This window comes from Pleurodeles waltl, chromosome 7 (genome assembly GCF_031143425.1).
Source record: "Pleurodeles waltl isolate 20211129_DDA chromosome 7, aPleWal1.hap1.20221129, whole genome shotgun sequence".
Taxonomy (NCBI): Eukaryota; Metazoa; Chordata; class Amphibia; order Caudata; family Salamandridae; genus Pleurodeles; species Pleurodeles waltl.
The window spans coordinates 721,544,747-721,572,100 of NC_090446.1; the positions used below are offsets into that span (position 1 = coordinate 721,544,747).

Here is a 27,354-nt window from a genome sequence, read left to right on the forward strand (position 1 = left end):
ATGGCGCCGCCAACGATTGGTCTGGCTCTAATGTTTAGGTCCGACTGACTCTCTCGGTCTCATATATATTTTGACTCCTCGGTTCCGTACGCGGAGACGTCCGTGGGGCTGAGGGTTTCCGCCACCATGGGATAGATACGTCCTATTGCTTAGTGGTTGGTTGTTCAAGCTTGAACTTTGAAAGGAAAAACCCTGATATTGGTGTGCCTTCTCTGACCTAGTGCTATTTTTTACAAATGGCGAATCCTAATGTAGTGAATATAGCAATCAATATGCGTCACCCGCTCACAGGACATCTGATAGCACATGGACTGACAGTCCAGGGGGGTCCAGTCACTTTTGTGGTGGATGCCCATGCAGCCTATAGGACAGAACTTTTTTATTCTTGGGTCGTATTTCCAGCAGCTGATGGGGGTACAAATACTTTTCACAAATACACTGTTGCGAATGTCCCTGGACAATACAGGGCTTACGCTTACTTAGAGATACCTCTATCTTATCAAGAACACCATAATTGGCTTGATGGCGCCCTCCCACATACAGTAGCACAAGTGAGGTTAGGTCCGTTGAGTAATGATGGTCCGACCTGGCCTTTATTGGCTACTTACACACCATATCCTGCGGTTGCAAATTTGGCAGTGGCTGATGTGCGTCATTTATATATAGACTTAGCAACAACATACAGAAGACTGGTTCAGTTTGTAATGCAGACATTAAATACTAATACAGCGCGTGCTGCCCCGGCGCACCCACAAGCAGTGGTTCCGGGAATCAATCCGGCCACTGTACACTCAGTTATGGGTAAGGTACCGGCTAAACGTGAGGAGACTCCATTTTGGCTGGCACACAAAATTAATACGCTGGAAGCAGTATTTCCCCATACGGGACCTCAGGATAAACATAGAATTTTGACGATGTGTTTGCCGTATGGGATGGTTCCTCCTGTGGACCTTTGTAATACCTGGGGCACGGTGTTTGCCGCGCTCTACACTACAGCACACAGGACGCCGACTTTAGCTAATTTACCGGAAGTGCTTAAACAAATTCAAGATGAATATGGGGCTGCCCCTGCCTTAGATTTGGGCATGCAGTTAATGGGCAATTTTGCCACGGTTTCTTCTATTATTTTGGGTAATCTCAAGGGGGAGGCAGTAGCACTAGCAGTGCGAATGCGTCTTTGGGATGTTCCGCAGATTGATCAAGAGCGGGAACTTCCGAGAATAATAGCTGAGACATATTCAAGTATTGGTCGCGATAGCCTAGGGGCTAGACTGCAGAAACCCCAATTGCAGGGTAAAAATAATAAAGATAATGCTAAGCAACAGCAACATGAAGGTACAAAAAAGCACTGGGAAAAGAAACAGCAAACACCTAAAAAAGATGGGGGACAGTCTCCGCAACCGGAGACCCCGCAGAATAGGTATAATCTCAGGAATAGGGATAATTTGAAGACGCCTGATAGATATCAATATACTGATACACGCCAATCTCGTTCCTTTCAGGACTCCTCAGAGAAGAGAAGTGAGAGAGGTGGGCGGTCAGAGCGAAGGACGGAGTACGTGAAACCGAGACAGGATTCACAACGCTCAGCGGAGGTTTCTGTTAAACAAGAAGAGAAACCGCTGCAACAAAAACAGCAATTTAAAAAGAAGAAAGTGGCAGCAGTCTCAGTTAGACATGCCGCTCAAGAAGAGAGTTCTCTTGACGAACAAGACATGGGCGTTAGCACTGTTAGACAGCGCAGCAGAGGTCACAATAGTTCGCCGGAGTCTTCTAGAGCATCTGGAGGTGAAAGCAACTGATGACTTCATACAAGTCGAAACGGCAGACATGCGAGTCTCTGATCCTGATAGAGTATATCAAGTGACTCTACGATTAGAAGGGGACATTGACCGCATTGTACACGCCATCTTTTGGGACCATGTGGTGAAATCATATGATGTTCTGTTGGCCGAACAAGATTGGCCACCTGACTTTGTTCGCGACTGTCCGGTTGGGGAGGATGTTATAGTACCTTCCTTCTCACCACTTGTTCCGAGAGAGCTAGCGGAGTCCTATGGTAAAACATGGGCTCTAGCACAGGCTCCCGCCCTATATAGAAATGACGTGGGGTGGGATAGACAATCACCTTATCATGTAATGCCAATAAAGGGCACACCTCAGCCACAGCCGCAGTATCCTATTAAATTTGAGGCAAGGGCATCGGTTCGGAAAATTCTTACACAATTGGAGTACCAGGGTGTAATTGAGCCCTGTGTCTCGCCGATGAATAATCCCTTATTTCCGGTTGCTAAACCGGACCATTCATATAGGATAGTGGTGGATTACAGACATTTGAATAGTCACACACGCACATATGCAATACAGAATTCACATAGCGCAGCGCTTATGAACAATATAGTGCGTAAGAAATACAAAACAACGTTGGATATCTCGAATGGATTTTTCTGCCAAAATATAGCGCCCGAAAGTCGGGACTATACCAGTTTCAGTGCGTTTGGCTCTCAGAATTTTTTTTGTCGTTTGCCTCAGGGGTATAAAAATAGCCCAGGACTGTTTTCGGCTCGTGTGACTGAAATGCTGCACGAGTTGGACCCTGAAGCGTTATCATATGTTGATGACATATATTTGACAGACGATGAGATTCTGCAACATCTAAGGCGTGTATCGCGCATTGTTGTGGGGTTTGCTGATATTGGCTATAAGTTTAATTTTAAGAAATCAAAGATTGCCTTCCTCAGCGTCATTTTCCTGGGATATGAGTTATCGAGTGAGGGCAAGAGCCTAGCGCCACATTTTTGGGAGAAATGTGCTTTATTGCAGCCTCCTAATACGGTTCGGAAGCTCCAGTCATTGTTGGGGTTTTTGAATTTTGGCAGAACTTACATTCCTGATTATGCTACACGTATATACGAACTGATTCGCCCGAATTTTTCGAGTAGATTTTGGACGATTGAGCATACACACATACTGCGAGAGTTACAGACTGATCTCTTAGCAGTTAAAGCCTTAAACACACGGGACAATAAGACACATTTAGTCATCAGGGTGATACCTGGGGCTGTTGGGTTTACGTATGTCACCTTTAATGAGGGTGAGACAGTCCCGATTGCATACAAGTCCCACTTGTATTCTGCTGCAGAACAACGTTTTGCACAGACTGAGAAAATACTCACTGCAGTACAGATGGCTGTGATTAAAGTAAGACTGCTTGCCCAGGGCCAACGCATCATTGTCGTTTCCCCGATTCCGGCCTTAGAGGCTGTTACAAAAGTGAGTGTTCCTAATTCGAAAGCTTTACACCTGCGATGGATACAATGGGCTACGTCTTTGACAGCCACTGATGTAGATTACATATTTGACCCTAAACTGCAGACTCAAGAATTTCTTCAATATGAAATAGAGTACCCAGTTCCTGCTGGCACATTGCCTATTGACCAATATCAAGTGGTCATGAATACCAATGGCTCTGCGCAACCAGCGGTTGGGACTAAACAACAGTATTCTGCTGCATGTGCGGTGGTGAGCGGCACTATGGAGGGGGAAGTGTTCTGCCCCCGACATACTTATACTAAAACCTTGGGAGATTGCACGGCGCAGCTGGCTGAGCTCAAAGCTCTATTGTTAGCGTTGGAGCACGCGGATCAGGGCGATTTTGACCTTGCTGGTCTGTGACTCCTACTACTGTGTTCAGTCTTTCAATGAATATCTTCACTATTGGAAGTTGAATGGGTTCAGAGATTCTAAAGGCAACACCATTAAACATAAATTGTTGTGGGGTAAGGTTGCGGATTTGAAAGAAACGCTTCCTAAGGTCCATGTTGTGCATACACTTGGACACCAGCGCATTGGAATACACGTTGCTGGGAATACTTTGGCTGATGAAGCCGCAAAGTCGGCAGTGGCTGTCGCCACTGTGGCCGCAGTGACTCGTTCGAGTTCCAAACCAGACACAGAGATTTCGGCTGCCATAAAAGCTACGGCTGATGGCACGCCGTTTCCTAAAGGATTTCCTTCTAAATATGATTACTGCTTGAGTAGTGCGCTAAATGCTGTTGTTAATATTCCAGGCATTGGTGTACGTGAACTACCCAATAGAATTGAGAGACCTCGATTAATTTCTGCAGCACATGAGGGGGTGGCATCTGCACATGCTGGTGTGGCTGCCACAATTTCACTTTTACAGGCTCGTTACTGGTGGCCTGGTCTCTATAAAGAGACAAAGCAGTATGTCCTTTGTTGTGACGTCTGTCAACAAATTAAAGCTTTGTTTGCTAGATGCCCGCAGCAGACGCCCCTTCTGATTTCAAACAAACCGTTACAGTGTGTGTACTTGGATCATTGTGGTCCGCTGACACCAGATAGTGCATACAAATATATATTGATTGCTGTAGATTCATGCTCCAGATTTGTGTGGGTATGGCCACAACGCTCGGCTGACGCTCGGACTGTTATTAAAGATTTGCCCATCTTTGTCGATACATTTGCAGTTGCAGCTTTTCATTCGGACCAGGGCCCTGCTTTCGCCTCTACGGCATTCAGGGACACCATGGCTTCGTTGGGGGTCCAACTCCAATTCTCGTCTCCATTTCATCCCAAGGGAAATTCTGTAGTGGAGCGTTTAAATCGTGATTTAAAGCAATCCTTAACGGCCAGGGTTATAGGTACGGGTCGTAGTTGGCTAGCCCACCTATATGGAGTACAGAGAGCACTTAATAACTTGCCTAGACAGTCACTGGGGGGTCGTACTTCATATGAGTGCCTGTTTGGAACACAAATATATGTTCCTGATCTAGATGGTCCTGGTGTGGAGGCGGCAGTTACGCCCTTTGAAATAAATGATCGTGTCACTGTTTTGCAGGATTTACAACAATTCCGTGAAGATAACTCTTCTGCAAGTGCTGCCTCCTCAGGAATTAAGGATGAGCCAGTAACACCTACTGGTTGGATACCCAGGATTGGGGATCTAGTGCGTGAAAAGGTCTCAGTAAAGAAAGAATTTGGTCCTTCTTATCGAGCACCTGTCCCTGTGTTAGGGGTGAGCGGCACGAGAACTGTGATTTTACCGCCGCTGCAAGGGGCCAAAGGAAATCGCTTTGTTTCCATTGATAATGTCAAGTTACAACATGTGGCTGATTCTGCACAGCAGACCAAGAGGGACACCCAGTAGTTCTGGCATCCCTCTCACTACTGGGGAAGAAGTCCCGCTGCAGGTGATTTACACCGACGCTGTTTCCTCTCCGAGCTTGGGGAGGGTGGAAGATGATCTTGCGATTGTTCCACAGACAACGATTAATATGGAATCTTTTGATCAAGTTGCTGTACGTTCTACTGATGTTTCTGAACATGTGGTTTATAGCGTGCCTAGGAGAGAGCCTCCATCTGCTTCTTTGTTCACAATTGCACCTTTTGCAAGAACTGCCTCTGGCTGCTTCAACGACGCTGATGTAGCAGTGTCCAGCTCTTCGTCCTCGATGTCTTCTGTCCGGGGTCCACGTAAGCTGCTGAGTTGGCTTAAACGCACATATTTTGTTTTTCCTTGGAACTATTTGTGGCTTTTTTTGGCTGTAATGACTCTTTTTTTATGGTTGGGATTTGTAGTTACTTTTTTTCTAGTAATACATGGTCATTTTCTTCCTGATCGATCTGACATTGAGCACGTGGAGACTGTGTTGAGACCACATTTTTCGTCTCATATGGTTCGAAGAGACTTGTCCAATGTGAACATTTCTGCAATACCGATTCCGGATGGGATTGTGTGGGATAAAGTAATGTTTGATATATATGGTCCCACTGAATTGATTCAAATACCGTATGTCTTCAAGTTATCAATGAATGATATTGTTATTCCAGGCATTGTTTCTGATGATTGGGATGTGAAGACAGTAGATTCTATGCTAACAGATTTGCAATATTATATTGTCTATGACGATGAAGATGCTTACCAATTTAGAGATAATCATGGTGACATGTTTTGCTACAACTATTATGGACACCACTTTATTCATAAAGCTAGTAGCCCTAAGTCCATTTTTAATTTTGTGCAATGGGAACATTGCTCAACTCCTCCACAAGGGAGTTCGAAAACGTATTATGATAAATTTGCATATTTTTCTGGGCATGATCAGCGGAATGCTAAGTCTTACTATTTTAAAGTTGCACCGTATTCTAATAAGCAAATTTTATTGACCGATACTAAATTACTGTATTCAAATTTGTTTGTATCTAAACTTTCGGTCGAGGGATATGAATACTGGTTAAAAACTGTTGACTTGAAAAGTGTTTGGGGTACGAAAAATTGGCAGATGCAAGGCAGGGATACATTATTTAGAGCATGTAGTATCCCTGTGCAGATGATTTTCCTCAATGACACATTACAACAGACTAGCTGTTTGGGCTTGGCGACAATTAGAGAGTTGAATTTGCCTAGTATATCTGTCCCTTCCAAATTAAACAACTGGCAGCACTATGTGAATGCTACTTTTAGTGAATTTACACATTGGGTCCAGAATGGTACGCTTAACACTTCATCGTTACATCCGGGCGGGTGGTTATTATGGCCTGTAGACGCTAATAAGTGTCATCAACGTTTTGTCACCTCTTCGGGGGGGTTCAAGACTAGTAGGGCAGACCCTCGTTACATTTCACCAGAACATGCTGATATTATAACTACGTACAGCGTGGGGAAGCTTTGTCAACAATGGTTGAAGTCATCCACGCTGGATGCAGTTAAGTCACATCTCAAGTTACTGTCTAATGGTACTGATTTACAAGATTTTTTGTCAGGTCCCAAGGTACCACGGAAGAAAAGGTTTTTATACGAAGTTTATAATGAGATTTGGAAACTTTCACAACAGGAGGCTGCAGCCCGGTTGAGGCAGATTGATCAGGAAAATCTGCTGCAGACTTTGTCTGTTGCTGATAATGGCATGCATACCCTTTCTGACCGTGTTTACATGATTGACAGCATTGTTTCCTCTGCTATTGACATTATTAAATCGGACATGTCTTCTTTATATCATGGGCAGAGTCAGACGCGGTCCATCATGCAGCTGGGTTGGACTCTTCAAACCTTGAAGGCGGGTCGCGTTCCATGGCAGCACATTCGTGCCAGAGAGATCTTTATCTCCTTTAATTTGACTCGTCAACAACAGTTGATGGCTAAAAAGGAAGCGACATATGTTATGTTGAATATTGAGAAATTAGAGAAACTGCCTTTCACGGTGGCTGAGATTCCGTCAGCTGAATGGTTGATTCATGGGGTTATTAATTTGCCTATCTGCACTCTGCAATTTACTTCTTGTTTGAAGCACATTCCGGTGGGTAGATATGAACTATTGGGAGACAGTTACATACACAAAGTGTGGGAGCTTCCCTTTCAATACAGATGTGTTAATGGTTTGAGGGAGGTTTTTCTTAGCGGTAGCGAATGCGAAGCTTCTGTCAGCCATTCCATGGTTTGTAAACAGCTGTCCTTGCACGGAGCGTGTAACGCTTCGATTGCTAACTTAGCTTGTTATTTGAAGGGTGTTCCGGTCCCGGTTATTAAAAACACTTTCCAGGTGCTTTCTAACGGCAGTTACATTGTTCTTAACAGCGAACGCTGCTGTGGCATGCGTGCCGGAATAGTTTACGTTGTCGTTGTCAACAAGGCCGTTACGTGCTGCGGGAATGTGTTGCTTCCCCCCACTTAAATTAGGGAGGTAGCGGATTTCGACAAGTTGAGTCGGCTGAAAGCTTTATTGTTTCAAAAGCATGTGGCCCTTACATCTGCTAGCGAGACCTACGCACTTCAGGTGGCAAGGTCATCGGCGGAGATACAGTCCCTTTTGAATACTAACTTTCCAAGTCACTTCAGTGAACTTGTGGGACGTATATTTAATGCATCCAGCACTGCTGGTATTGCTCATTTTTTCAAAGCCATTGGTGTTGGTTTCGCTCACACCTTCTCTTCCATATTCGGTTTGATACCTTCGGCTATACACTCTATTTTCAGAAGCATTTTTGGGGGTTTCCCGATTACTTTGGCTTTGTTGGCTGGAGTTTTGCTACTGTTGCGATTTTTTCGCAATGGCTGTCCCGCCACGACGAGATCCTATGTTGCTGCTCCCGTCAGCGCAGCTGTGTCGTGAACGCATGATGCAGCATTTTGGAGCTACACTCCTGGGCCATTTGGAGTGTGACTGGTCTCTTTCATGTAGACCGGTTTTGGATTGTGTGCAGCCCGTGTTTCGGTGCCTTTGGTGCTCGTTTGAACATGCACTGGCTTTCTGTCTCTCACTGCAGCGCCCTCCAGTGGTCGATCCTGATCTGTTGATGTTCCCGATTAGGGCTCATTCCCAGACTTGTGCACTACGGTTGAGTTTGCTTCGTGAGGCGGTTTATGAGATTCCCTTCCTGGAGGAAGATGGTATTGTCTCTTTCATAGGCCCTGCACGGGGTGCCGCCCTGAATGGTTTTGGGGCTTTGGAACACACCTGCTCCATGGTACTTTGTGGCGTGGATCTTCCGATATTAACATATATCGAAGTGGAGGAGCTCCTACGTTCTATTGCTTCTGACTGACAATTGGATTTTTTTCTACTGCAAAATTGACTCTATATTGAATTTGGCTTTATCGTCACATGTTTCCTAAATTTATGACTTTGTTGTCTTCTTACCTTGTCGAAATATATTGTTTATATTTGGGGCATGCTTTTAGATTATTGGAACCACTTGCTACCGACAAGGGGAGGGTGTAGTGTGGTAAGTTTTATGTATACTTTGCGCATTAGCTTCAGGCTTTAGGCCTTTGTGCACTTTGCCCTGAATGTATTTTATTCATTTGCTGACAGCTTAGAGCCTCTGTGCACTTTGCTCTAAATGCTTTTTATTAGGCTTCGTACTGTTATTTTTCAAATAGCCAGTTCTACGGTGTTGTTTTTTATTCATATCACACTGTTTTGCCTACTTCACCACTAGAGTTCTCCATAACATATTCACTCTGTGCTTCAGTCAAGGATACAGTCTGGTACATTGCCGATAGACGTGGTAGGAGTTTAGATTTGGCATTCCTGCGTAGGGACATTTTGTGATCACAATGACATGTTAGTTATAAAATCACTTCCTTGTCCCAATACATGCAAGAGGGAGATTCCGACCAGAGACCCACAGCTAGACGCTGACTGCCTCATTGCAGATGCTGAACCAGATCACAGGCCTTTGCTCAGGTATGAGGGCTTATGTCTCCCCAGTGATTCAGAAAGGCAAGCTAGAAGCTTAACATGCTGTGCTCTAAATAGAACAAGCAGAGGGAGAGTAGAAACTGTTAGGCAATATGATAGCTTTGTCCTTATGTTTTACTCTCCTGGTGACTATTTCAATCCTACTATGTTGTATTGTTCTGGTTATTGCGGCTCACGCCTTATTATCTAAAATACAGTTGTTTTATTAAAACATTATATAAAACTTATACTGTCTTTGTCATTTGTATATGAGACCATATTGTAAATGAGAGAGTTGGTTTGGATCTGAGTGACCACAACTTCCCTAAGAAGTTCCAAAGATGTCATGCGCTCGGCTGCCTAATAATTTCTTCCCCATGGGAGAAATGAGGCACTGCTAGTTAGCCGGAGCAAAAACCGGATTTAGGGTGACAGAGTTCTTTACAAGTGGGTCAGACTCAGTCCCCCACACCGTTATCGATCCTGCTGCCTAGAAATCCAGTAGTCTCATCTAGGATAATGAGAGCCCACGCGACAGTAGAAGAGGAGTGTAGTTCCCAATGTATAACCCCTTCCTTTAAGCTTCTAAATGCTGTCTCTTCAGTCTATTTGAAATACAGTTAATGTCAGTCAGTGGAATCATGAAGCAATCCTCTTGTATACATTAGCCAACACGTTTCGCAGACTTGAAGTAGCACACTGAGAAAGCACTCGCACCCCTCAGAAAGTAAAAGTTTCACTTTACTGACAGCACTCTCACACTATACAAAGACTAGTAGGCACACGCTACCAGAAACACTCTCAAACCTATCACAGACTAGAAGCTCACCACTACTGACACCATAGTCACATTATTGAGGGTGCCTTTACACCTTCACCAGCTAGCAGATACACACTAGCAAACTAGCTACAGCACTCTCCCACCTCTCGCTGACTAGCCTTCACACACTACCAATGATACTCTCACTACTCACACAAAAGCAGTCTTATACAACCAGCAACACTGTCATGGGCTTTACAAACTAGGCTTGTAGTGGAAAGAGCTCCAGTGCTGGCTGCGGTGGCTCTGTCACAGGCTCACCAGACCGACCTCTTGTGCAGCTCCTGCATTCAATCTATTTCCACTCTCCAGCGCAGGGTGATCCTGAGTCCCTCTGGCGAATCCCAGCACTACCTCCAATGAGTGAAAAGACCTCTGCTATTCTGAAGCCTTCACATTAACCTCTACTAAAATAACAAGCATTGACAAAGCAAGTATATCTGACTTATGACTGAATATGCAATGCAGACGTATTGGCTTTACCTTTGCTTCTTAACAAATACAATAATTGATCTGTATAATCTACCACTAAGGGCCTGATTTGGAACTTGGCGGAGGGGAATAGTCTGTCACAAATGTGACTGGTATCCTGTCTGCTGCATCATGATCCCTTTATATTCTATGGCGATCATAATACGGCGGATGGGATATCAGTCACATTTATGACGGAGTATTCCATCCACCGAGATCTAAATCAGGCACTATGGGGGTGATTCTAACATTGGCGGGCGGCGGAGGCCGCCCGCCAATGTTCCCCCGTCAAAATACCGCTCTGTGGTCACAAGACCGCTGAGGGTATTTTGAGATTTGCCCTGGGCTGGCGGGCGGCCGTCAAAAGGCCGCCCGCCAGCCCAGGGCAAATCTACCTTCCCACGAGGACGCCGGCTCCGAATGGAGCCGGCGTAGTGGGAAGGTGCGACGGGTGCAGTTGCACCCGTCGCGTATTTCAGTGTCTGCTTTGCAGACACTGAAATACTTTGTGGGGCCCTCTTACGGGGGCCCCTGCAGTGCCCATGCCATGCCAAGGGTTTACCCTTTCTGGCTGCGGCTGAACCGCAGCGGTCAGAATGCCCTTGGGAGCACCGCCAGCCTGTTGGCGGTGCTCCCGTGGTCGGTGACCCTGGCGGTCACCGGCCGCCAGGGTCAGAATGACCCACTATGTATTTTGCTGAATTTCAGTCACAAGTTCACATAATTAGTTATGCTCCTGTGTGATTGTTCAAGGGTGTAATCTGCTGGCCATATAGAAATTTCAATGCACATCAACAAGAATTTAGAATTAGTAAGTATATTTATTGAAAGATTAACCCATATTGCAGATAACTATATACATTTGTGAATATAAAGGTTGATGAATGAATGAACAAACGGAGTGAATGAATAACTGATTGTGCGAAAAACATTAAGGGCCAGATGTACCAAAGGATTTTACCCATTCTGTGTCTATGGGAAAAAGCTTTCGTACATATGGCCCTAAAATACAACTTTTGTAGCACCTACATGTAACTAATATATGTAACAGTACAGGAGCTTACCTAGCAGGGTTAGTTGCTTTGACAGTTTTGGTATAATATCAATTCCATTCTTTAACCACGTGATTTTGGGACTGGGGATGCCTTCTGCATGGCATTTAAGGCTGGCTGACACTCCAGGCTCCTGGGCTTGTGTTTCCGGGTAAACTCTGATTACGGGAGGAACTGAAAAAGGAAATAGGTACAAATCACATTAAATTTTTGATTGAAGCATTTACATTTTTTGCAGGCTAGCAACATATTTTAACATTCTAATGCAATTACACATGGGTAGGAAAAGCAACTAACCTGGCTTATTACCGCAGAATGAGCAAGATTGTTCAGATATCTGGTCGAGAACCATCCTGCTCAGCCTGTGTTTACATTGTTTGGGCTTTTTTGCCTAGAGATAAATGGTGCAAATCAATTCCGTAGAATTATTATTGATTTTTGAGTCCTTATTTATAACAAAAGACAGGAGGAACTGTAATGTGTCCCGACTCTGGTCAGATCCCTAACCCAAGAGTTGACACCAAAAGGGTGGCCTCCAACAACCTGAGGAGAGGAGATCTGAGGGTGAGGGAGTAAGAACAGATCCACACCCTCACCTCCTCTCTGTTGCGTCTTAATAATTAATCATTGGAATCTTGCCCTATTCAAATGCCAAAAGTTTATTCATCTTATGTCTCCCTAAGAATGAGAAAAATGTGCTCTGTAGAAAGCCAGAAAAGGTTCCCACATTCTCTGACACTTGACCGAGCCGTTACTACAGTCTAGGTCAGAGATTCTCTTCACCGACAATAGCCAATCAATATGAGTGGGGGGAAAACTAGAAATCCACTTAATACATATTTCCCCCGTGCTATCAACACCAAGTTAAAAAAAAAGGTGCGCCAGAGGTTTCTCCAATTTATCGTGTATGTTCCTCCAAAACCCTCATATAGTCCATATACAGTCATTGGTAGGCTTCTCTCTACTTGTCTATTTATGATGGATAAAATCATTTTGCCCTCTTTTTCCTAGAAGGTTTGAAGTTCCAGACACCGCCACCAAAAGTGTTTATCATCCGCACCCTCTAGATCGCACTTCGGGCAGTTGCTCTTCCTTTGAAGTCCTATTCCAGCTAGCTTTCGGGGAGTCCAATAGGCCCTGTACATAGTGAACAAGTGATTCCTCCTAAAGGGGCCGGCTTTCACCACAGACCAAACTATATTCATAGATGACTGCCAAAGATCAGGGAGGTCAAGTGCTGGGAGAACGGATTTCCACCCCTTTACGGGTGATGGAAGAGAGGCATCTTCGGCTTGTATTAATACTCAGTACCACCTTGAGACTTCTTTCTTTAATCTCTGGGTGCCTATCATTTCACTTTCACAACCTGTGACAAGCCTTGCCTCAGGCTGTCCTTGTACCTAGCTTTTAATTTGTATATATTTGAACCTGGATAACTTAGCATTTGTTGTATGAAATCACAGAGCTTCTACTAACTATTTGTCCCCATCGTACAATTCCTACCTATGTCAATAGAGTAGCTAGTGCATCTTGTAGACATATCTGTGTACTGGGCGAATTGGAGCAATATCGGTGTAGTACGGGATTCTCACTGCAAACCATATCCTACAAGCAGTATTAAGAACTTTTAATCTTACTTTTTTGTAATACCTAGGATGGCCAAATTTATAGAGAAATTGTGTGCCCTGGCACGTTATCTTATTTGTGCAAAACTCATAATTCAGACAAATGGGTTGCAAAAGTTCTATGATTTGAAATAGACGTTTACAGAAGGGAAACAGCATGCATGTTTACTGCAAAATTTGCACAAAATGTGTATTGAAGATGGAGACATGTTTGTATTGGAAAGTAGTCCATATATATGTTCATTTGAAGCAGAAACCACCCAATAAAGCATGGTGTATCGAGACTTTGACAGCCACAGGTTATATTGTATGTTTAACAGTAAACTGGTTTTGCTCATGTTGCTTTCTTTGTGAAATTCAGTGCACTAGCCTATATCCATTAACACATTTGCTACTACAATATTTACACCTTTTGTGCACCTTACTTGTTCTAATATTCTTTCACTCTCCATTCCATCCATTGATGATCATGTACCTCAAAGCTATTTTGAGGTAGGTCTGCTCTTCATGTAAACCTGCCACTCGTATTAGTATAAATGCAATATTGATTTCTGGGCCCCCTTGTTGACAAACGTCCTCAGAGCAGCTGTTAAAGGCCACCTGAGGGACTCATGGAAAGAGGCAATTATTGATCAAATTAAAAAAAAAAGGAGATCGAAGCTCACCCTCGTGTTATCGCCCGATCTCCGTATTAGATTCCACAGTAAAGATCCTTGGTCAGGTAATCCTGGATAAACCAGAAACCTGGGCAGAGGACACAGCATTTTTTTCACCTATGCAATATGGCTTTAGACCCAGTGTAGGGACAGTAGAGCAGGCCTTAAACCTAACTCTTATCTGGGGGAAGTATATCAAAGCCAGGAGAGGTGCCCTTCATATGGCTTTTATGGAACTCTCTTGTGCTTTTGACCTTGTGGATTGGGCAATTTTATGGGATTTAATGGATCAAGCTGGCATTGACCATGAACTGGTGGATCCGGTGCAAAGACTACATACAGATACAACTGCAAAGGTGTGTTACGCACTTTAAGGGGAATGCACAAGCCCTATTAGGGTGTCTAGAAGCTTGAGACAAGGCTGCATTCGCACACCTTTTTTATTTTTTATTTTACATTAATTCCCTAGGTACCTATTTAGAGTCCCATAGTTTGGACACACCACGCTTAGGCCCACAAGCAGTCCTGTTCCTCCTTTACGCAGATGATGCAGTTCTGTTGGCATTAATTGCAAATGGCCTTCAACTATTGTTGGATGGATTTTATGACTTTCTGTCTATACATAAGCTCAAGGCGAATTTCCAAAAATCATTCATAATGACCTTCGGACCCAGACATACAAAAACAAAGAATTTCTATATAGGGGGAACCTATATACCTAGTTACCTTGGCATCCTGTTTGATGCTTGTGGGTCTTGGGAGAGGCTGATTGCCCAAAGAGTACTTAAACTGGGGGCAGTATCGGATGCGCAGTTTAGATTTGCAAAGCAAGTTGGTGGTACACCTATTAAGGAATTGATACAGTTGTATAGAAGCAAATGTATTTCCCTTGGGGTTTACAGTGCCAGTGGGTGGGGCAGATCCTCTCCGGGGCAGCTACAAGTTATAGAGAATAGATTGCTATCTTGCCTGCTGGCATTACCTCAAAATACAGCAAGCCTGATTCTTCACCTTGAATCAGGGGTAGATTATATTGAGGATCTCATAGGCTTAGCTCCACTGCTACTATGAATTAAAATCTGGGTTACACCGAAGGCGGTATTTTCCCTGCTAGTTTTAGCACATTGTCTAAAATTGGCCAACTAGCAAGTAATCCCTTGGCTGGCATATGTTAAAAGCAATTTGTATGATCTTGGCCTAGATGCCCTTTTTGATCATCCTGATGATATTTGTTTTCAAACAAAAGAACGGGTCAAAAAAAGGGACCTGGTGCACAGGGAGGAAGAGCACATTGTAAGAGCCCCAACATGGTGTCTGTGATGAATTTTATACAGCATGATAATATCTCAGGGGTGAATACATACTTGTTATGGCAAACCAATCCTCAGCACTGGTTTTATATAACAAGGCTGAGGCTTAACTTAATTCATTATCTGGGAGCCTTTCCAGTAGTGGGGACTAGAACAACTATTCATTCTTGTTGCCCATGTGATAACACCTCTATTCAATCTACATTGCATTTTATGCTTTTTTGTAAATTATACTCTATATGTTGGGCTCACTTTCCTGTCCTTAAACATATTCAACCTTTATCATATAAAAATGGTTTGAGATACCTGCAATCTGCTGCTTCTCTGGAAAATTGTTATGCTGCTGTAAGTTTTATTATCTCAGCCAAAAAGCAATGGAACACCCATGGCACGGGTCTTTGAATGTTTAAGGGTGGATGAGTTTTATATTTGTGTTACTACCCAAGTAAACGTTTAACGCACTTTAGGTGAATAGAATTGAAATACATTTTATAGAGTGTTGATTTTGTAAATAATAATGGTTTAATGGATATTTTATTGGGCATATTGGATTAAGAGACAACACAGTCAATGGGCCTTCTTTACTTTGCACTATTAGATCAAAGGAATGGACAAAATTGGCTTATATTATTGGCTATTTTGCACATTATGTTTATACAGTTTTTTATTGTTTTTTTACTGTTTTTGGACTTCATGACTATTGATTCATTTCTATTCATAATGATCAATGTTTGTAATACTGTTTCTATTTACTTTTATGGTCTCAAGTGAGACCGAATAAAGAGATTTTGACTGACTGACTGACACAACTTCCTAGATTTGGATCAGTAAATGCCAGTTCACAGTGTTCAACAATATACTGAAATTATGAAGATAAACGTCTACGAGCAAAAAACATACTTACAACAATTAAGGAAACAGGTGAACGGCAAAGTTGAATGCATGGTACAACCTAATGTCATTGATATAACTAAGTTCAGGCAAAGACTGCACACTGATACACTCACAAATATACCTATCAGAATATATCATGCAGCATCACATTAAAAAACATCACATCACTTATGGACATCGATGCACAGACATGACCGCATCATTCAATGACTTAACTGCAGATGATAAAGAACTACATTAGAGAAAATGAAAGGAACAAACCATGTCATTTCTAAAAATTAGTAACCCAATAATGTCACAGAGTCCAATTAAAAAAGAACATTCACAAAACTAGGCCCAAAAGGCCGATAAATCTCACTCAGTCTGTGCATCAAAGAGCTCAGACGTGGAACAGCATTGAAGGGCATGACAATGTGCAATGGACACCACGCATTCATGCAGGTACCTAAAGCTAAAACACCAGTAAATCCCATGTTAGAAAATGTGGGGATGTAAAGCAAATGTGCTTCCCACCCAGCCTTGATTTTGTATACACACACCTCCAGACCCCCACACAACACACACACACAAACTACCCCTACAATTTAATCCTCATCCACCAGATCTACATCAAAATGTCTGTTATACAAATTGTTTTCAAAACATAAGTTGACTGTAGCCACAATATCCACAGATTACAATGTTTAATGACCTCCATATATCAACAAGGGTGCTGCCAGGTGATCCCTTGGCAAGAAACATGTACCATTGAATGAAAATAGCACACAAGGTAATGTGAGCCAACATGTGGTATGGCAAGAACCACAGCACAGTGCAGCACCTGACAGTGTCTCAGAACTATCACTGGCTGTAAACTGACTACACCTATGAAGAAGAGCACACCAAGCTCCAATGAAGGAGGTCCATTATGTTATTGGTTCATAAACATCATATGCAGTGCCATCTTCCACACATAGGGCCAGATGTACCAAAGGATTTTACCCATTCTGTGTCTATGGGAAAAAGCTTTCGTACATATGGCCCATAGACACTCAGGCTTAATTGTTTTGTATTTTTTTTTACTTCATTAATATTTTTATTCTTGGTATAAAACACATGGACAACCCAGGGGCACTTACGGGGAAATTAAGGCAAAAGTTGAATATAGAGGATCAAGAAGTTGGATTACCAGTCGACATAACCATAGTAACGAGTGTCGCTCAAGCTTGGATTCATAGCTCAAATCAACTCAAAGGCTGTTTGAACAGGTACAGTTTCAAGGTCCTCTTGAATCTTACAGAGTTACTTCCACTAAGTAGAGGAAAGAGAAGGTTAATTGCCATGAACTTTGAGTGCACAGAGTAGTAAAATGGGTTGGGGACTGTCCATGAAGAATTTTGTGATGAAGATATAACGTCTTACGCTCAACTCTGTGCTTAACTGGGGGCCATTGAGAGACCAGTATGATTATTATACCTTAGGCAAATGATAAGGAAGGTCTTTTTGTTCTGCAGTCTTTGAAATGTTGTCCTAGTTTACAGCAGGGTTCCCATTTTTTAAAATAATTAGATACTCTCATAATAAGAATAACACTTAAGTAGCAGACATTTTGAGAGGGTGATGGTGGATTCACCACACAATGAGGCCAGTTAATGGGACAATGTGGTCAATTAATTAAATTTATAATCAATACTGATATTAAAGGCACCTGCCAGCCAATGAAAAAACCCTTGAGAAATGAACTGTATCTCCTCTACGCATAAGGGACAGTCATCAGCCATCACATCCAAACCCCACTTTCATCAGCTCAGGAAGGTTAACTAAACCTTCACTGAGAAGATGCCCAACACACATGGAGGCTCATTCCCAAGTTATTCAATAGGCACCAGAACCATAAAATAGTTAATTAAAGATAAAATAAGTCATACAGAACAAGCATCAGTGAAGCTGCAGCTGAGAATGAAACTTGGAAAGTTTTTTCAGCCATAAATCTTCACTGACCACAACACCTGAATACTACAATCTAGAGCATTCTCTCACATCCTTACCCATTATCCTACACCAAAGAGCCCTCATGGAGGAAAGCAGAAGGCAGCACTAAAACCGAAGCTGAATCCAATGAGACTCACTACATTAGCAGTGACAAGTGGGTGGCAGTACACATGAAGTGTATGGGGAACAGTGAGTGGGAGCTCACTAGATGCCAGCCCTCACCAAATGAGAACAATTTCACAAATTTTTTGTCCAAATATTCTATTGACAATTCTCTGTCAAGGTGCATTCGAAGTCTTTTAACTTTGCCAGTGAGCTCAATGGAATGCTGTTGCAAAGTGCCCTTTTTCAATGGTCACTCCTTACTTGCCAGTGCTCATTCCCTTAAATTGTACTGTCATTTGGTAAACCCAATTGGCAAGGACTTTACTGCCCCTGTAAACCCCTAGTAAATGGAATCAGTGGTAACCAGGGCAGGGATGGTAAAGGGGTCCCCAGGGTTGAAGCACTGATTGTGCCACCCTGCTTGACCTGAGTAAAAGCAAAGCCTGCAGAGCTGCAATGTTAGGAGGTCACACCTCCTTCCTCCCAGGATGATGATTATTTACAGTAATCAAGGTGGTGGGCTTCAAAGGCTTTTCACCGCCCTTGATACATTATCTTGTGTCCCCCACTCGAGGACAAAACCCTTCCCGCCCTGTCCAAGCTGACAAGTGGGAAAATTAGGTATTCAGGAGGCATACACCCACAAAAGGCTAGCCACACCTCTTGGGTGGGCTAGGAGGTCTGTACAGCCTAATGGCAAATCCTGAATTAGTGGGTTCTGGATAGAAAAGTGATGCACTCCCACAGGAAGTCATCACTACAGGGGTAGGCTAGCAGCAGGGACCAGTAGTACATTGACCACCGTCCCCCACACCTTTAACACCCCCTGAGCTATGATTTAAAGGGCTCTCTTGGCACCAGAACCTCAGTTCAGACTTTGAATCTGAGAAGAGGCACAGAGAAGATGCTGTCAATGGCAACAGGAAGATAGGACACTTAAGCACTTAAGTGCCCTGAGGAGACCATATTTTAGAATTGCATGTCGACATATGTCTGTGACTAAAGCTCATTGCTCCCAGCAAGAGGGATTCCAGTGGACATCAGAAAACGGAAGCAGGCTCCCCTGACTCGTGGAACCAGTCCCCTGCAGCCTGCAGAAGAATCATAATGCTGTGTTACAAGAAGTGAAACCTGTCGGGCCCCTCTTGAGTGTGCTAAAAAAAAAAACAGTGACCTGCACCCCAGGAGTTGTAGTGAGGCCTACACCACGTTTTGAGCCACTACACCACTCCTGTTGACCTCCAGCCAATGAAGTACCCGTGGATTACTTTTGCCACTACCAAGGCTTGTCGGTCACCAGCCGGTAATTGACCCCTTCCCGGACATCACTGACTGCAGAGCAACTCCCAGGAATAGTGACCAATGTCGGCAATAACCACACTTCTGAGATCCTGAATCCTGAAGAAGATGACTTCAACCCAGTAGCAAATCATCTTTGGCACAATCCTCCTGTAATTGACAGCTCCAAGGCTACCTCTGCACCTAGAGCCAGGGGACATGGTAGCACAGTTCCAGCTGTGGAATGCAGGTCCTGTGACCCCAAAGGCTTTTACTCTTTAAGGGTAGAGTGTAGATCCACCTCCAAGTGTATTTTTGTCAAGTGCTGAAATTTTGACAGCGCCTGTGAATCCCATCAGCACCACAGCAGCCTGAGCACCTCTGCATCCAGACTCCCTGGACTAGGTAACAAAATACTGCTTGTTGTGACTTAGGCCCTCATTACGAGTTTGGCGGTCCATGCACCTCCATGGCTGTGATCCGACCACTATCGACTTGGCAGTCAGACCACTGTATTACAATATTGGCAGTCCAATAGAGCAAAGACCGCCGTGGTCCCGCCGGCACCGCCAGGCAGCACAGTCTGCTGCGGTGACGGGGCAGGACAAACAAGCCAACAGAGCCAGTGTTTCTGCCTGACACATTATGGGGTTGTACACTGCCAATGTGGCTGCGGAGGTCCAACCACCATGTATCAGCAGGCAGAAACAGAGAGTATAAAGGGAGCAACTCACCGCAGGCAGCGTTACACGTCCTGTGCTACCATGGAACCCATCACACATATCCTGCCACTGCTCATCAAAGGTGCCCAAAATCCACGCCGCCGTGGATGCAACAGATGGTAAGTACACACACCTACCTGTGTCATTAAGTTCAACAACAGATTGTCGCACTGTTGACCACATGCTATGGGCTTGGCTGAAGTTGTGCAATCACAGTAAACAAGGAGGAGACCACAACACCTTCAAGCCTTTGCCTCATGGAGCATAGCTCAGTTACCTGTTGTCACACAATAGTAGGCCAATGCCAGGTTAATTCCCACAGATCTCATACAAGGTCATGGAGACATCTATATGTCACATACACAATAACAATAAGAAATGATGCTCCTAAAATCTGCCATGTTGCTGACAGCAGTCCAGTAGCCTGGATGAGGTGACATGGAAAACTCACACACTGGAAACATATCAACAATGTACACTTCACCATGTGTAATTTGTCCCAATAGAGTCATGGAGGTAATACTAATGTTGCTCAAATATGCTACACATTTGGCATGTAAATGGACACTGTAGACAAAATATGCAAATTGTCAGGGAGATATGTTTCAACAATCCACCACTCAATGGATCACCAAGCCCCAGGGATATCAACACTATTGTCTGCCACCCCTTACAATGACATACTCTGATTGCATCAGTAGACACAATTAGTTCTTTGTATGTTGGAGAGGCCCAAAGATTTTTAAGTAATTGTAGAAGGCCCTCAACATGTTGCTCAATGAGAAGCTGCATAACTGTCTCCAGTTTGGTCCTGCAAACCCAGATGTCTGTGGATGAATGGTTGTCCCCAACCACATGTGATTCCAACACAACTGCAAGTCACTCCATGATGCATGCCAACAGTCAGGTAACAAACCTTCCCCAATACATTACTGTGTCCACACTTGACTCCATTCACTGCCTGGGAACTTCCACAGGAAATGTCAAGTGGGCAGACAGGCTCCGTAGGCATCGTCCTTGGCTGGGGGGGTGGGGTTCAAATTTGGGATGGCTGGGTTTGGGTTTGGGGGAGAGTCTTTTTTCTCTGGAGAGGTGGGCTTCTTCTTGGGCAGGGAGGAGTATGGGTGCTTGGGGGGGCAGGTGTGACAAGGGAGGACTTAAATGTGGAATGGATGGGTTGGGAATGTGGATGGGGACTGCTTAGGTTTGAGAGGGAGGGTGGAGGAAACAGGGTAAAGGGCAAGCTGAAAAAAAACCTTGGGAAAACGGGGATGTTCTGCTGAAGGGGTTGGGGATTTGGAGGTTGAAGGAGTGGTTGGCTTGTGTGTGGGTCTAGATCCCTTGTGTGTGTGCATGTGTGAGGTATGCTTCTGTTTGGGTGGTGTCTGTTGCGTGTGTAAGTGTGAGTGTTTGCGTGTCTTGGAGGGTTGGGAGGTGGTGGTGCTGGGCGATGTAGGAGGGGTGGATGTGTGTGTGTGCTGCTTGGGTGGTTTCCGTGGGTATGCTGGATGTGGTGGATGTTTGTGTGTCTGTTGGGTGGTGTCTGTGGGTATGCCGGATGTGGTAGATGTTTGTGTGTCTCTTGGGATGGTGTCTGCAGGTATGGTGGATGTGTCTGTGTGTGTTGGGGTGGTGTTTGCTGGTATGCTGGATGTGTCTGTGTGTGTTGGGGTGATGTCTGCGGGTATGGTTGATTGGGGTGGATGTGTCTATTGGTGTTGTGTTGGTGACATGCTATGACAGGTGAGAGTATGTGTGAGCCAACAATCAATGGTGATACACTCCTGTTTGCTGCAACACATTATATGTAGCCCTATTGCAAATTTCCTATTCCAAACACAGGCTGTTATGCACATATATGTGATGAAATACAGAAATCATCCCATCAACACAGGTAGACCATGCATGAAACTGCAGTGTACACATTTTGTCAAAAGAAAAAGGGGCACATGGAATGTTGGCAACAGTGATGGCACATAAATCATGTCAATGGACATTTCTCACTTACCGAGGGGAAGCATTCATCTGTAGCTGCACCCAAAGAACAATGTATGCCATGTCACATATATGATGGCCATCTTCACATTACAGACAGTAGTGAGGTACCAGCACTCATCACACACTGAAGACTCTGGGGAGCAGATGCCAATTTACTCATTTGACCAGACACATGGCTGAAGACAGTGAGTTATCACTTCTTTTGTCTTTGGCCTGTAACACTGAGGAGTAGTGGTCTGTAGTGTGGAATTTACACCCACCAAAACAATAAACATTACTTGATTGATCATTGTACACAGCCATATATTGTTCCTAGACAGTAAATTGTTTGTGGATTGTACACAGTTGTGTTCTAGGTCCAAGGGCCAATAAGCAAGGCACATTAGTATACATCACATCACATATCTACACATACAGTTGTTCATCTACTGTGTCACAAATGGCTCATCCCTAATCGTCAGGGGGAGATGTCAGAACCTAACACATTAACCCTGTACTCACCCCCTTGTGGCTGCTGTGTTCCCTTGAAATGTCCATCAAGGTCCGGGTATGTCCATCAAGATCCGGGTATGCCATTAGAGGGGTCATTGTCTGACATAGACCCCACAAATAGCCAATTTGTCAACACACCTGAAGTGTAAATCACACATGCCAATAAGTACAGGGACATGACTACACACCTTTGTATCCATCTGCAGACTAACATACTACCCTATGCATGGCCTACAATGACTAAGCAAGCCTACTGACATCAGGTAGCTCATCCTCCAGCAACATGTACTGTGATGTGAGCCACAATGAAACACTACACACCTATGTGGCTTCTGAAGGGTAAACTCCTTAGGCCTGACTGGACCAACACATTTACACTCTGCAAGATTGACTCACTGCATTCAGTCCCTACAGGCAATGTCCATAGTACAGACCTCACCCTTATACTTAAGTGACAATGAAGGGAGTGGCATGGTGGGTACAGAAAGTGTCTTCCCTGTGCATGTGTTGACATGTGGCCTACTAAATGCAGACTCATGCCACTTTAGGGTTTTTTGTGATATGTACGTGTACCACAGAACACTCCTTTGGACATATGTGTCTAAACTACAGAGATGGCATCCAACACAGAAAGGTATGAATTGTATAATTTCTGCTACATAGCTAAGGTACTAAGGGCCGGATGTATCAAAGGGTTTTTCCCATTCTGTGTCAATGGGAAAATATGTTCGTACATATGGTCCATAGTCACATGTCATGGCCTCCCAGTAATCTACACACTGTCTGCACTTTGGATCTGTCACATGTGCAATAAGCCTGTACAGAACAAATATGACTTCTCTGAAGGCGACAGCAGAGCTGTGGGAGTAAAGGACCTGTCATGAGTCAGGAACACACATTGACAATGATGCAAAATGCACATATGGAGTACTTCAAGGATTTACCTCAGTACCTATTCCTAATCTAGTCAGTGGTATTCAGGGTAAGTGTTGCAACTAGAGCCTCATATTGGCCACACGATAAGAGCTGCTGGTGTCTACGAAGAGGGCACAGTGCTATGTTGCATAACCACAGTGACTCTCCCACAGCCTTGACTATGGCCCTTATTCAGAGTTTGGTGGATGGCAGAGGCCACCCGCCAAACTCGTATCTCCATCTGACCGCCTGTGCGGCCAGAACACTGCCGGCTCTAATACAAGTTTCCTGCTGGACCTTAACATTGACGCCGACTCATAATCGAGCCAGTTGCAATGTGGCAGTGCGGCGGGTGCAACAGCACCTGCTGCGTTTTCAACTGCCCGTAATTCGCACGACGGGGCTGTCCATGGGGGCCCGACATCCCCATTCCACCAGCCTTTCCATGGCGGTTCAACCGCCATGAAAAGGCTGGTAGATTGGGGAGTCATAATCCCCAGGACGGCACCACATGCAGCGCTACCCTGGCGGATTACAACCGCTGAGACCGCCAGGCTTTGGACTGGCGGCAACCTGGCAATATCGAGTCTGGCGGTCTTAAGACTGCCAGACTTGTAATAAGGGCCTATGTCCATACTGGGAGATACATTTGACAGGTCCTTATCTCTGCAGGCTTAGCATACAGAACCTAAATGAAACTCACATTTCCATCACTTCCGTGAATGACAGTACATCATGCAGCTGTCGGCAATGTGACGTGTAGCTTGTGTGGCAACTTGAAGGGCACAATGAATCATGATATGCCTTTTAGACAACAGGTTGGCAAGGCCAGATGTGGGGTGAAAGATCTGTGGCACTATACTCATTGTTTACAAGATCCCCAAATGACTCAGACAAGAAGCATACACAGCTCATGCTGTTATGAACATTTTTGTTGTCTAACATTTACAACCATCATAAATTACTGCATGGCAGTAAAGTCTCCTTGCCTAGTTATGTGCAATCAACACAAGGAGAATCTAGGACCCCAAAAAAATCACACAATAAAAAGTGAATGAACACAACATATAGTACTGGTCACCAATACCTGCACCATGTACATTCCATTTATGCCCCACAGACTGCAACAACAGACACACAAGAAGTCTAACTGGCACACAGGGACACATTGTAGCCTGTAAGGAGGGAAAGGATGGCGATGAACAGAGTCAATTGCACATGAAGTACTCACTGCTCCTCTGGGGAGACATGGAGCTGCCCAGGACCTCATTCACAAGCCTCTCCAGCTCCTCTGGAGAGAAGGCAGGGCCCCTTTCACATGCTGGATTTGGCATGATTGATCCCAGAGGTGGCACATAGCAGCTGAAGTACTGGAGGTGGTGCTTGCAGCAGTGTCAGGAATCAAGTGAATGATTTCGCAGAACAATGTGGACACATACACCACATAGGCGGCCATAGGGCCACAACCACCACAGGCAACAATATTGGCCTGTGACTATGTCTGCCGCGGTTGGGACCTCCAATAACACAGACGACTTCTGCCAGTGGTTATGAGAGGTTCCTAATGTCCGGTGAAGTAGGTCAGGTATCTGCCATTTGGGCGGTTGGAAATACAGTATTTCACTCTGTAAACTGCAGCACACCTACAATATATGGGTAGGATCATCACAAACATCCTTATCTTATTCTGCCTTGTTAGGTAGGACCTACTACACAGCCACCAGTGTAGTGTGTTGCAGGGCATGGATGGCATACGACGGTGGGTCACGGGCCACCACCACCGACTGTATTTTTGGCGGTTGGAAAATAAAGTCACATTTTGAGGGGCAATTGTGTAGCAGATAGTTGGGTTTCGCATGAATCCATATTGTGGAGACATGTGTTGACAACCATGGGGGTCACATGTGACCCTTGTGTAGTTGCCAGCTGGGATGTGTACTGTGTGTCATGTCTATTCAATCAGAAATGATTTGTCGCACAATATTGTTGGCATGCATCATGTATGTTCTGTGGACACACTGACTAATGCTACAAATCATGTCTTGTCAAAAATAGGTACCCCATGACAACCTCTTGTCTACCATCCACTGCCATACCTTCTGACCGTGGAAGAACACTATGTCATTCAGTTATACAGTCTTAATAGGTAGACAATAGTGGGCTTATGCTGTCAGTTGGAGACAGATCTAATGCCAGCTAACAGTAATACAACCTACATACCACCCATTGTACAAGTCATGCCAGTATTGCACTTCCTGTCCACAGGGTCCTTCCAACATACAGTGGCCCTATCTGCTGGTATGTCCCAACCTATGTTCACTCTGGTTCTGAAGGATTTCCTCTCAGCAATGGTGTAACGCATATAGGCAGCTATATTAGATTCCCCCGACATGAGGATTTAGCCAATGTGAACGCTGGCTTTTATGGTTTTGTCCACCTCCCACATATGGTGGGTGCCATTGATGGCACACATGTTAGGCTGCGGCTACCGCAGGCCACTGAACAAGTCTATCACAACAGAAAGAAATTCTATTCCATCAAAGTGCAAGTTGCCTGTTAAGGGGATCTCTACATCTCAAATGTGTGTGCCTGTTATCCTGGATCAGCCCATGATTCCTTCATAATGCAGAACTTCACCATTCCCCAGCTAATATGACTACTGACCCCAGAGAGGGCCTGGCTGGTTGGTAATTCACGTCTGTCTTGATTGTGTGTGAGCAATAACATGCTACAATCATGAAGTGAGTGACTCATTGTTGCACTTATATCCCATTCCTTATCAGGAGACTCAGAGTATTCAAACCATTCTTGGTTGTTGACGCCTCTGAGGAATCAAACTACTTATGGGAAAGTCGGCTTCAATGCACCCCATAGAAGAACACAGCGGGCAGTGGAGTGGGCTGTGAGGCACGTGAAGGCCAGATGTCGCTGTCTGGATAGGACTGATCGAGCCCTCATATACTCACCTGGGAAAGTGAGCCAGATCACTGTGGCATGCTGCATGCTCCACAACGCCGCTCTGCAGAGGAATAACCTGTACATCCTTGTAGAAGGCGAGCCTATAGAGCCAATGGGTGAGAGTCCTGAAATGCCAACTGAAGGTGTCAGTAGTGAAGAGGAAGGAGCTGACTTGTGAGACGATCTCATCCACAGCTACATTTCATGAGTGTAACATATGTCATGTGATGTCCTGACTGTGTATGTACAATGAACTGTAGTTGTGAGAATGTGTGGAGTTGAGTGTTTTGGAAACAGCTACGGAGCTGATACTCTGCAATATTCAGCCAAAGGCTGCTTGATAAGATAGCATTTGACACATCCCCACCATGATGATGTTGCTTTGTTTGGGTCAGTTTCCTTGCAATGCACTTTCCTTTCCAGATGTTTGCTATGTGACTTGTGTCATATTTATGGTTTCAAGCCTATGCTCCTCGTTTTGTTCTTTGTACAGGTACCTTCACCATGACCTCTTAATGTGGGCATTTCAGAGTTGTGACATCGGCAGGTATGTGATGCTATTCCGACATATAAAGTGGGCATGGGTTATTCCAGGTAATGGAGGTCGCAGAGTTTGGGTTCATGAGACCTGTGCCAAGACAGCTTCCACAGTGTTTGTGTAGAGGTTGAAAAGTGCCCATTGAGCTTGTTTTGTGTGCTGTGGTGAGCCTGATGCATCATGTGTGTCATCATGTGGTCATCAAATATGCAGTCCTAGCTTCCGACCAAGTCATTTTAACTTCAGAATCTTTTTGTATGACCTGTATGTAGCTGTAGATGTGTTTTATTATTGTAGGTCATATTGCCTATGCCACAACACTATACTTAAAGCAGTGGTTCTTACC

At 44.4% G+C, this 27,354-nt stretch overlaps 1 protein-coding gene across 2 annotated transcripts in view; it reads right to left on the reverse strand.

Annotated features, from left to right (window-relative positions):
- Positions 1–27,354, reverse strand: part of FSTL4 (follistatin like 4) — a 2,214,882-nt gene that overhangs the window by 164,077 nt on the left and 2,023,451 nt on the right. For both annotated transcript variants that reach the window (XM_069199198.1, XM_069199197.1), the window contains exon 9: positions 11,559–11,720. In XM_069199198.1, coding sequence (XP_069055299.1) covers positions 11,559–11,720 — 162 coding nt within the window. The remainder of the gene's footprint in view (positions 1–11,558; positions 11,721–27,354) is intronic.